This window comes from Mesocricetus auratus, unplaced genomic scaffold, assembly GCF_017639785.1.
Source record: "Mesocricetus auratus isolate SY011 unplaced genomic scaffold, BCM_Maur_2.0 Super-Scaffold_100054, whole genome shotgun sequence".
In the NCBI taxonomy this organism is placed as follows: domain Eukaryota; kingdom Metazoa; phylum Chordata; class Mammalia; order Rodentia; family Cricetidae; genus Mesocricetus; species Mesocricetus auratus.
The window spans coordinates 2,768,936-2,780,847 of NW_024429231.1; the positions used below are offsets into that span (position 1 = coordinate 2,768,936).

The window sequence follows — 11,912 nt, forward strand, 5'->3', positions numbered from 1 at the left end:
CAGACCCAACTGACACAGAGGACTGTGAAGAGCATGTATGTCCTACAGCATGAATGATGGGACAGCCCTCACCCTTTACTCCCAGCACTGGGGAGGCTGAGGCAGGCGGATCTCTGTGAGTTCAAGGCCAGCCTGGTCTACAGAGCGAGTTCCAGGACAGTCAGGGCTATTACACAGAGAAACCCTGTCTCAAAAAAGAAAGAAAAGAAAAGAAAAAGAAAAAAAGCAAATGAATCCTTCCCTGCCTCTTTTGAGGTGGGCACCCCACACTTGACGTTTCCAGCTTGCATCTCTGCCTGTGGCAGGCCCCGTTCTTGTTTGTCTGTTGCAGTCCTGGGGCTCAAACCCAGGGCCTGTGTGCATCCAGGCAAGTGGTTCTTCACTGAACTCCGCCCCAGCCAGCATCTGGGTGTTGATCCTTGGTTCAGTCAAACTTCCTGTTTGTCCTTTGAGAACGTCCCAATTCTTAGTTGTGCCCAATTCCATTTCTTTGGATATGCTTCAGGGCCTGGGACTGACTTTTTTGGGAAGACTCTCTGTGCCCTGATACCACATGGATACAGCTAGGGCTGTAACTCAGTTGTAGCTCCCTACTTAAAAAAAAGTCTGTTATCCACTAATTTCACATCCAAAAACAAACCAAAAACCAAAATAGCAACAACAAAAGAGATGTTTAGTTGTTCTAGACGTCACCAGAAGGGTCACGAGTGGTAGGTAGTGCCAGAGGGGTGCCCATCAGTGACACTTGTCCACCGTGCGCATAGCATGGCAGATCCAAAGTGAGCCATCCTGTCAGGAAAGGCGCACAGTGGATGTTCATAGTGAGAATAGGGACAGATGCTGCAATGGTGACTTTCAGTTCGGGGATGGTGGCACCCTGCCTGTAAACCCAGTACTGAGGCTGGGAGATAGTAAGTTCCAGGCCAGTCTCAGCTACACAGTGAAAGCATGTTTTACAAAGAAAAAAAAAGCTGAATTTTCATATTGACTGAACATTGAAACAGTAACACTTTGAATATATATATATATATATATATATATATTTTTTTTTTTTTTTTGGTTTTTCAAGACAGGGTTTCTCTGTGGCTTTGGAGGCTGTCCTGGAACTAGCTCTTGTAGACCAGGCTGGCCTCGAACTCACAGAGATCCACCTGCCTCTGCCTCCCAAGTGCTGGGATTAAAGGCGTGCGCCACCAATGCCCAGCCTCACTTTGGGTATATTAAGTTAAATGAAATATATTAAAATTGACTTTCTTTTTCTCAGTGTAGCTTTGAGCAAGTTTCTGCATCCTTAGCCCCATGGCTGGGTAGTGGGTAAAGGCTGTCACTCTGGCACAAGGTGCCACCTGATCCCTCCTAGTAGGTCTGTAGTCTGGTGCCCCTGGGGGTGTAGAGTAGAGACACTTGCCTTTTTTCCCAGGCCATAGTTAATGCATTTGAAGACACAGGTCTAAATCTCAGCGTGGACTCAGTGTCCCCACTGACTCCATACACAGACCGCTCTGTTGAGTAAATTATGGGGTAAAGAGCTTGGGCTGCTGGGTCAGTGCTGTTATTCCCTGGCGCTCTGAGGGGAAATCTTTTCTCTCTCGATCTCAGCCTCAGCTGTGTAGTATGAGGCCTTGTGCCCACTCTTCAAGGCCAGTGGGGGCTAGGGTACAGGTGATGCACTTTCCTGCCTGCCAACACTTCCAACCCGATGTCAGCAGGGCGACTGGCACTTGGGGGTAGATAGAATTGTAACCTTTTTTAGTGGGTCTCCTCCCCCTGCCCCTCAAGGAATGATAGAGGAACAGACAGGACAGTTATTCAGAAACTCCTCAGAGGGAGAAGAGCTCTTTACTCATGTAGGTAAGGCTGTTTAGCTGTCTGGCATCATGGCCAGGCGGGGGGCCTTTGAAGCACTTAGATAGGGGGACAGGGCTGAGCTGGTGTAACTCACACTGTTGGGGCTTGTGGTAGGAGGGTTGGCGGAGCTGGTGGTGGATGATGGGGAGAGGGTATTCAGGACCACACCACCTTCATCCAGGGAGCGCTTGTAGGGGACTGGAACCTCATCTCGGAGGTCCTGGAAGGCCAGGTAAGCCTGGAATATCTGCGGGCAGGAAAGGGCAGGGTTTAAGTCTGTGATGGAACAGGAAGACAGGGGCTGGCCTGGGGGATGCAGCAGACATCTGTCTGCTCACTGCCCAACGGTGCCCAGGATGGGGATGCCTGAGGAAGGTAGGCTCAGAGGGTGACAGCAGAGGCCCAGAGAGACTCCTGGTCCTCGTCACCAGATGTACAGCCCTCACAACCCACCCTGGAGGGGTGCCAGGACTTGTCCTCACCCAGACAGGGACGGAGAAGAAAGCAAAGGCAATGGCTGCCTTGGCGCTGCTGTTCCCCAAGAGGAAATGCTTGAACTTCGAATGCTGCCACTGGCGGGCTAGGAAGCAGAAGGCCACAAACCAGACACCTGCCCAGAGGACTGGGGGCGAAGCAGGGAAAAAGACAGGTGAAGCATGCTGAGGCACAGGCTCCGAGCCCTAGGCAGGAGCAGGGAGTCCTGTCACCCATGCCAATCCAAATCCCTCAAGTGTCCCCAAAAGTCAGCTTCTAGAGTGGAGCTCCCTCGTCTAACAGCTGGAGCTACATGGTGTAACCTCATCAGAGTCTCATAGGGACCCAGGTCCCTGCGGGCCAGCGGCATCTTCTGTGCTCGGGGGCTGTGAGTGAAAGGTCCTTCATACAGAGGACAGCCCCTTCTCACTGCGAGGTGCTCTGGCCCCGAGGTGCTGGGACTGGCTCCTGGGGAGGGGAAGGGAGGGCCTGGTGTAAAGAGTGGCTGGGTGCTATCTGTGTATGAGCTCCACAGATACCATGGCATGGTCATGGAGGCCGTGCTGCGCTTGGAAGCACAGGGCTTGCCATTCACTGGGCAGCAGTGGCTCGCTCTCATGACTACCTCAGCCTCCGTCTTTCTTGTAAGATAAGATGAGCAGGACTTCCCCCAGGGTTGTTAGAACTGGAGGAGAGGAAGCCCAAACCTTGACGGATGCCTAACACTGGGAAGTGCTCTGCAGGTGTCCGCATGACTATAGGCACCCCTTAACTCATTTCACACCCAGAAACCCCTGCAAGGCTGTCTTCAGCCTAGCTTCCTCTGGCTCAGCGCTCTGCCACAGGGTGGGTTTTTCAGGCTGTGGGGGTGGGGTGGGGCAGGGTGGGAGTGGGGTGGAATATGGAGGAAGCAGCTTGGGCTGGAGGCCGTGGGATGGGAAGGAGGGACTAGACGATGCTTCTGGGAGGAGTCAAAGTCAGACCCTGGCAGTGGGAGGACCGTTGGGCACTGGTCTGGGCTAGGCCAGGACTGTGACCTGTAGGCACTGGGGAGCCTGGGAGAGCTGACTAGGAGGAGAGCTGTGCAGGGTCCTTTGGGACTCACCAGCCAGGATGAAGTCCAAGAGCTGGAAGGCTGTCTTCAAGCGGGTGCCTGAGATACGGCTCTCACGGGCGTCTAGGGCAAGGAAGACCAAGCAGCTGAGGAAGGACAGGAAGCCAGCTCCAACTGCGAAGCTACAGGCCACCTGATTGCTGTTGAGGACGCAATGGAGCTGAGGAGACTCTGTCCTGTTCTGGTAACCATCAGTTAGTAGAGAGGAAAAGATGACCAGGGAAAAGACCTGTGAACCACAATGGACAGGGTAGAACTCAGCGCCTCCTCCAAGACGCCCCTCCCCTTGGGTGGGCACCCTGGGTACCCGGCATTCTGCAGCTGCCCTTCCTGATACAGCTTCAGAGCCCCGTCTCTGCCCCTCGGGTCTCACCTTCCCCTACCCTCTTCCTAGTCTCCCCTCTGCCCTCCTGCCTGCAGTCCCTGAAGGCTCCCCAGGACCACAGGACGGTCTTAGTCGATGCACTCCTGCCTTAGCTAACTTAATCTTTGTGCGTGCATCCTTGTTCTGCTTCATACTCTCCTGCCACCACCCTTGTTCAGGGCACAAGTCCTAATAAGGTGTCCCCTCTCCTCGCTGTCCTGTGTCTCCCTCTTCTTCCTTCACCCGGTGCTGAGGGCTGACACCAGGCCTTTTCATGCAAGCCAAGCACTCTACCACTGAGCTCTGTGTTATTGCTACAGGTGTTTGAGACAGGGTTTCTCTGCATAGTCCTGGTTGTCCTAGAACTCTCTCAGACCAGGCTGGTCTCGAACTCAAGAGATCCACGTGTCTCTGCCTCATGAGTGCTGGGATTAAAGGTGTGTGCTACCACTGACCAGCTCATTTTTTTGCTTTTTGAATTTATTCATTTAACATGTATGGGTATTTTGTCTGGATGTATGTCTATGAACTACATGCATGCAGTGTCCATGGGGGAACTGGAGTTACAGATGGTTTGTAAATCACTCTGTGTGTTGAGATTTGAACCTGGGATCTTTGGAAGAAGCAGCTAGTACTCAAACAACTGAGCAATTAAAAAATGGTTTATTTATTTGTTAGTGTACAGTGCTCTGTCTGCATATATGCTTGCAGGACAAAAAAGGGCACCAGATCTCATTATAGATGGTTGTGAACTCAGGACCTCTGGAAGAGCAGCCAGTGCTCTTAACCTCTGAGCCACCTCTCCAGCCCCCAACTGAGCCATTTTTCAGCTTCCAATTCCTTTTTATTTTTGTTGTTGTTTTTTGAGACAGGGTTTCTCTACAGAACTAGCTCTTGTAGACCAAGGCTGATCTTGAACTCATGGAGATCCGCCTGCCTCTGCCTTCGGAGTGCTGGGATTAAAGGTGTGCGTCACCACCGCCCGGCTGCTTTAGAATTCTTAAGCAATACAGCACTGCCTTTTGCTGTCCCCATGCCTGTACACCTGCATTCTGTGATGTCATTCCATAGCCACACTATGACAGGGGCACTTTTCTGATAATAAATCTGAGGCACAGAGGACAAGGACCTGGATGAATTTTTCAGCTAGTAAGCAGCAGAGCCTTGACTTGGACTCCAGCCATATAGTTCTTCATCTTTTGTAGTCTGTCTCGTGATGGATCCAGCCTTGAGAGCAGAGGCTTCTATTAGCACAAATCTGTGAAAGACTGAAGCCCCTGTCGCACTGCAGTGTGGCAAGCCCTAGGTCAAGCATACAAGGAACCCTTGTGTGTCTACCGGGTAGAGAGTGAAGTTGGTTCAGGGGGCTTTCTACATGGGATGTTAGAGGGTGAGCAGGGTTGAAGAGTGGGACCATTGCCTGGAGGGCTGTGAGCAGGGCAGGGCATGATCGACCGTCAGTATGGAAAAAGCCTCCGGGTGGTGTCAACGTTGACAGAGGGCTAAGTCTGCGTGCTGGGGGTCAGGGCAGAGTAGAGTGGACAAGAGCTAAAGTTTGGGTGGAAACCAAAGTTCTCAGGCTGAATTTAGGAAGTAATAGATCTGAACCTTAAAGGAATTTTGCTGGACATGGTGGTACATGCCTATAATCCAGTGGTTCTCAACCTTCCTAAATGCTGGGACCCTTTAATACGAACTCCTCATGCTGTGGTGACCCCAAACCATAAAATTATTTTTGTTGCTACTTCCTAACTGTAATTTTGCTACTGTTATGAATTGTAATGTAAATATCAGATATGAAGGATATCTATGCAGGCAAGAGCTAAACGACCTCGAGGTCAGACCTGAGGAGGTGTGAAAGCTAAAACTGTCATCTGAGCTTTATTCTGAAAGAATTATTTTGCTTGTGTGAGTGTTTTGCCTGCATGTATGCATGGTGTCTCTGGTGCATTCGGATCAGGACAGGGCATTAGACCCTTGAACCAGAGTTAAGGATGGTTATTAGCCAATGTTTGGTGCTCAGAGTTGAGCTTGGGTCTTCTGGAAGGACAAGAGCCATCTCTCTAGCCTCTCATTAGAATTTCTTCAAGCATACAAGGGTTCTAAGATGGCCAGGACCTGACCCAGGAATAGAGGAGTTCTCTGGGGTCATGTGGCCAGTGACTGGATAAAGGGTAAGGGTGAGAGAGAAGTTCACAGAGCATGTTGGTAGAGAGAACAGAGCCCTGAGGAATTCAGAGCCATTTTGGATGTAAAACTGGATCTGTGATTAATGGGATCTAACTGCAAGCAATGGGAAGTTGTGCAGAAGGAAAGACGAACCCTTTGGTAAGATTTGAACTCCCAGGGACACGCTCTGCAGGGGTATGTGTATGTTTGCACTAGTGCAGGTAGGGCCTCAGTAATGTGTGAGAGCAACTCCTTTGATGTCCTGTGGTGTGCGAGGATGAGGTAAAAGACTGACCCTAAACTACCTGCCTTTGTCCTGTCTTCCTTCTCTCTCCTTTGGTTATTGCTTTATAACCAAAATAACTAGTCTCTCTTCTTTTTTTTTTTTTTTTTTTTTTTTGGTTTTTTGAGACAGGGTTTCTCTGTGGCTTTGGAGGCTGTCCTGGAACTCACTTGGTAGTCCAGGATGGTCTCGAACTCACAGAGATCCGCCTGCCTCTGCCTCCCAAGTGCTGGGATTAAAGGCGTGCACCACCAACGCCCGGCCTAGTCTCTCTTCTTGCTAAGCACTTTATAGTCAAGTTCATGAAGGAAGGCTGTAAGATGGTTTAGGACAATGGTTCTCAACTTTTCCTGCATATCAGATATTTACATTATGATTCATAGCAGTAGCAAAATTACAGTTATGAAGTAGCAATGAAATGATTTCATGATTGGGGTCACCACAACATGAGGAACCACATAAAGGGTTACAGCACAGCCGGGCGGTGGTGGCGCACGCCTTTAATCCCAGCACTCGGGAGGCAGAGGCAGGCGGATCTCTGTGAGTTCGAGGCCGGGCTGGACCGACAGCCTCCAAAACAATATAGAGAAACCCTGTCTCGTAAAAAAAAAAAAAAAAAAAAAAAAAAGGGTTACAGTACTAGGGAGGTTGAGAACCACTGGTCTGGGAACTAAGGATTCGGTCCTGAGGAAGTTCCTTACACGGCTCCACCAGGGTGAAGCAGGGGAAGAACAGGAAAGAGTCAGTTAGTTTTGAGCTCATATCCTTTCTACCTGTGTCACCTCCTGGGATGGTGTACCACCCCACAAAGGGAGGTACACATTATCTACCACTTCTGTTTTCCAAGGTCATAAATCTACCAATTACAACCGAGTAGAAAGAGCCACATGTCTCTAACTCTGCAAAATTGTGTGGGTTTGAGCAAGTAATTCGGTCCTTGGGACCTCAGTTTCCCAGTGTGTTTGTGTTGTTCAGGACAGTGATGGTTCTCAGGACTCACCTAGGGAGAGCCAGCAGACCCTTAGAGTTAGCTGCCTTAGAGTGGGGCTTGAGTCCAGCCCTCCTGACTTCCGGGCTCCAGGGCTGTTTGTCCATGGTGGAGCTAGGGCATTGGAAATGTGGAGAGGGACATCAACTAGCTGGGGATCCTATTTCCTTGAAGCCCGTGTCCAATCTCTTTCTGCAGCCTCCCTGGCTTGTCTACAGGAAGGGAGCAAAGATTCATGAGGTCAGACACCAGCTGGCAAGAAACATGGAGGGCATGAATACCAGCTGCCCAGACTCCCACTGAGGAACGAGGCCAGGGGAAGAGGGAGAGAAGGGGAGGGAGGATAGTAGCATAGGCAAAGTCTGTGACCACAAGGTCTGGCATGGCTGGCTGCCTTTCCCCTCGCTTGTCCTTGGCCAGACCAGCTGGGCTCCCAGCTCCCTTAGGTCTGCTTCCCCTTTCCAGGTATTGGAGACACTGAGTGGATCTGAGTCTGACTCCTTCATCTGATGGGTAATGACCTTGACAAATCACTCAACCTCTGTCTGGGAGTCTCAGTTTCCCCTTGGATTATAAACATTAGTGTGTCCTTGTCATCGGTTGTGGTGTGAAGGCACCAGGGAGTAGTCACAATCCCTGTCTCCTCACCAGGAAGAAGGACAGCGTGCACCAGTTCCTGTCATCCCCAGTTCCTCCAGCCGCTCCTCCCTCATGGATGAGTTATTCCAGTGACAATCCTTCTATTTAAGGAGAGCCCAGCCTTTGCCAGCCCCTGCTAGTCAGCCTGTATATGCCTGTATATGCATTGCCTTGTTATCCTCACAGCAATCCTGCCCAGGAGCAGGGCACTAGAACCCTTTTGTTACAGATGGACATGGGTTCTGAGAAGATGATCCAGGCCACAGATAGTCTGACCATGCATGCTACTGATCCAAAGGGGGCATTTCTGGGAATGAAAGGTGCTGTTGCTGCTGGTAGTGGTTATGCCTGGGGCAGCCCAGCCAACAGGGTAGTGATGGACACATAGGCTAGGACCCAAAGCCAGGACTGTTTGGACTGTTTGGACTGTTTGGACTGTTCCAGAGGACAGAGAGAAGATACCCTGGATTGGGAACCTGGGGAGATTTCAGAGTCTAGTCCATGGAGGACATGAATGCCAGCTTCCCAAAGACTCTCTCTCTGAGGAACCAGGCCAGAGGGCTGGTTCCTGCTCACAACCCTAATCAGATCTCATCGCTGGGCCTCAGTTGCCAGTTCTATGCAGGGTACAGGCTGCTGAGTGTGGTGGCTCACACCTATAATCCCAGCACTCAGGGAGGCTAGAACAGGAGGTCCATTGTGAGTTCAAAGCCAGCCTGGGCCAGGCTACAAAGACCCCCGTCTCAAACAACAAGAAAAACAAAGACACCTCAAACATAAAACAGGGTGTGTGGGGCACAAATTTGAGAGACAGTTCAGTGGTTAAGAGAGTATACTGCCTGTAATGATTTGAGTGGGAATGGCTCCACCTGCTTGTATGATTTTTTTTGTTTTGTGACAGGGTCTCTCTATGTGGTTTTGGCTGTCTTGGATCTTGCTATATGAACTCACAGAGCTCCTCTTGCCTTTGCCTCCTGAGTGCTGGGATTAAAGATGTGTGCACCATGCCTTAGCCAGGCTCGTATATTTGAATGCTTGGTCCTCAGATGGTGCAACTGTTAGAGAAGGATTAGCAGGTGTGATGCTGGAGGAGGCGTGTCACTAGAGGTAGATTTTGAGGGGTCAAAAGCCCAGGCCATTCCAGTTTGTTCTCTTTCTGCCTTTAATTTGCAGATAAGAAACAAGCTGTCAGCCACTGTTCCAGAACCATGCATGCATGCCTGCCTGCTTGCTGCCTTGTTCCCTGCCACGATGGTCATGGACTCACACTCTGAAACTATAAGCAAGCCCTCAATTAAATGCTTTTTTTTCCGTTTTTTTGAGACAGGGTTTCTCTGTATTGTTTTGGAGGCTGTCCTGGAACTTGCTCTTGTAGACCAGGCTGGCCTCGAACTCACAGAGATCCACCTGCCTCTGCCTCCCGAGTGCTGGGATTAAAGGTGTGTGCCACCAACACCCGGCTAAATTCTTTCTTTTATGAGTTGCCTTGGTTATAGGGTGACTCTTCACGCAACAGAAGAGTAACTAAAATGCTGCACTTGCAGAGGATCCCGGGCTCCGGTCCCATAAGTTACAAGTGGCTCACAATCAGCTCTAACTGCAGTTCCGGGTGATCTGACACCCTCTAGCCTCACCAGTGCCTGTGTGCATGTGGTGTGCGCAAACTCATGAAGACACTCTCACATAATTTAAAACCTCCTTTAAAAAGAGAAGGAAGCACCCACAGGCACAGACAGATGACTTTTGTGCTGATGTTCAGAGCGGGGCAGTGACTGGTTCGTGTCAAGGTTACACAGCTGAAGGAGGCCTTTGCCCCCAGTGTCCAGATTCTTTGGGAATACGGTAATGACTGAAGGGGAAGCGTCAGCACCGTGCCTGACGTGGTGCCCACTCACATCTGGCGCCGGGGTCTGTTGCATACTGTCTTCCCATCTGTATGCCTTTTCCTTTTTTAAGTAATAGACTGCAGTCCCTGTTTTTCCTATCCCCTCCTGAGAGATGGAAAATACATGGGTCTGGCATCTTATAGAGCGCAGTGGTACTGCCTGTTTCTGTGTGTACTAATGGATGCAGTTAATGGAACTTTCTGGCATGGTGAAAATGTTCTGAATCTATGCTGTTCAATTGGAGAGCCACAAGGTACCTGCAGCAGCTAAGTACCTGAAATACGGCCACATTGAATGTAGAATGTCCCCTGGAATTAAATTAGTTGGAATTGGAGTTTCTCATGTAGCTTGTGGCTACAAGCAGCCTTCAGACACTCTTGATTTCATTTATCAAAATTATGGTCTTTTTTTGGAGGGGGCATTTTTCTTCCCCTCTAAAGGGTACTTTTTCACTTTTTTCTTTTCCTTTCGTTTCTTTTCTTTTTTTTCGAGACAGGGTTTCTCTGTATAGCCCTGGCTGTCCTGGAACTCACTCTGTAGACCAGGTTGGCCTCGACCTCACAGAGACCCGCCTGCCTCTGCCTCACGAGTGCTGGGATTGAAGGTGTGCGCCACCACTGCTCAGGTAAGATTTTCTTTTTCTTACACTGTAACCAAGGCTGGCCTCAAATCCATAACAATTCTCTTCCCCCAGTCTTTCATGTGCTGGTATTACAAATCATGTCCAAATATGTGGGGTTCTTTCTTGTGATGAGTTAACTGGTATTGAAAATGGCTAGTGGATGACTACAGATACTCAGTAATGGGTGGCTTCCGTTTTGGGCTCCCTATCTGACCACATGTGACCCCTCCCTCTGTTCCCGGATCTGAGAACTGATCTCTCCTGTGTTTGACCCCAAGCATCTCACCCCTCCACAGATCCTCAAGATGCTCTTTGGCCTCCTCAGAAAGCGCACAGTCTCATTGTCCGCCAGGTCCTGCAGGCTTTCAGGAAGATGCATGGCGGCTACTGTTCTTTGGGTGTCCTGGGAGGTAGGGGTGTTGGGAGCTGCTTTCTAGGCACCACTGCCTGTGTGCTTCAAGCCCACCCCCGGACTCAACGGCTGCAAGACAACACAAATGGGAATGTCAGAGTCAGGGCGCTGGGAGGGAGCAGCACTGGCCCAGGCTTGGGCGGGGCGAGGCTGTGAGCATCTGTTGTGAAGGGAGCCAGTGTGAGACTGAGGGGCCTCTGAGCTGGAGCACAGGGTAAGGGCACTACTGAGGAGTCCCAAGGTGGGGATGGATGGAGCCTTAGGAACAAAGGGGAATGCGGCGAAGGGGCTGCTTCAGTGTTCAGTAGTCAGGAACATGGGTGAGAAACTGCTGGGTGGTTCCAGGTGCTGGGGGTAAGGGGTGATGGAGTATGGGGAGGTTCTGGGGACGGGAACAGAGCTGAAAGGCCGCTTGAGGTCCTAGAAGTTGGGAAGTGTAGGGTGAAGGGCTATTGGAACGCTCAGGAGCTGCTAAGGGGCCAGAGGGTCCTGAGCGCCCTGGGCGTGGGGAATACAGGATGAGGTTGATGAGGAATGACAGGCCTTCTGGGTCCTCAGAGTGGTTAGGGACCCCAGGGCATGGAACACTGGTTAGGGGAGCTATAGACCCAGGGAGGGTGGCTCCCTTGTCATGGAAGACCATAGTGAGCCCAGACACAGTTGAGGTGTTCCCTGACTTGGGTCATTTTCCATAACATGAGCCTTGCTTAGGCGTCAGCTCTGTCTCAGGAAGACACACTGTCTCATTCTGGGGTCTAGTCCGCGAAGTCTTGGAAACCAGCTCAAGATTAGAGGCATGGCAACCTTCTTAGAACAGAGGCCTTCCCTCCAGGGGCGTGGGGGCGGAAGTGCTGAGACCCCAGGGGGACGCAGCCTCAAGAGGACCACCTATTATCCACGGGCCGAGGACCAGCAGTCGCCTCAGGGAGGTAGAATCTTCCACCCGCCTGCCCTCTTCTCCTGCTCCCGGGCGCCACCTCTAGGCTCCTTTTGGGTCCTCTTTTCCCGCCTTTTCTGTTCTCTACAGGTGATTGGCTGCATTTAAGTCCCGCCCCTTTCTCTCCCGCCTATCCAAGCTGAGTAGAAAAGGGGCGTGGTCCCGACAGACGTTGG

The 11,912-nt window shown here is 50.9% G+C and overlaps 1 protein-coding gene across 1 annotated transcript; it reads right to left on the reverse strand.

Annotated features, from left to right (window-relative positions):
- Positions 1-1,805: 1,805 nt before the first annotated feature.
- Positions 1,806-11,830, reverse strand: Syngr4 (synaptogyrin 4). The gene is made up of 5 exons (XM_005084689.4): positions 11,688-11,830; positions 10,674-10,868; positions 3,428-3,665; positions 2,331-2,470; positions 1,806-2,095 (listed from the first exon to the last, which is right to left on the reverse strand). The coding sequence occupies exons 2-5, from the start codon at positions 10,764-10,766 to the stop codon at positions 1,862-1,864; spliced, it is 705 nt and encodes a 234-aa protein (XP_005084746.1). The 5' UTR covers positions 10,767-10,868; positions 11,688-11,830; the 3' UTR covers positions 1,806-1,861.
- Positions 11,831-11,912: the final 82 nt, after the last annotated feature.

What these genes read in the sequence shown, in the direction of transcription:
- Syngr4 (XM_005084689.4), bottom strand. Translation starts at nt 10,766, where the DNA reads ATGCATCTTCCTGAAAGCCTGCAGGACCTGGCGGACAATGAGACTGTG. An exon ending in CTTGGACTTCATCCTGGCTG is followed by an intron (nt 2,471 to 3,427) that starts GTGAGTCCCAAA and finishes CTTCGCCCCCAG; the next exon opens with TCCTCTGGGCAGGTGTCTGG. An exon ending in TCTTCTCCGTCCCTGTCTGG is followed by an intron (nt 2,096 to 2,330) that starts GTGAGGACAAGT and finishes TCCTGCCCGCAG; the next exon opens with ATATTCCAGGCTTACCTGGC.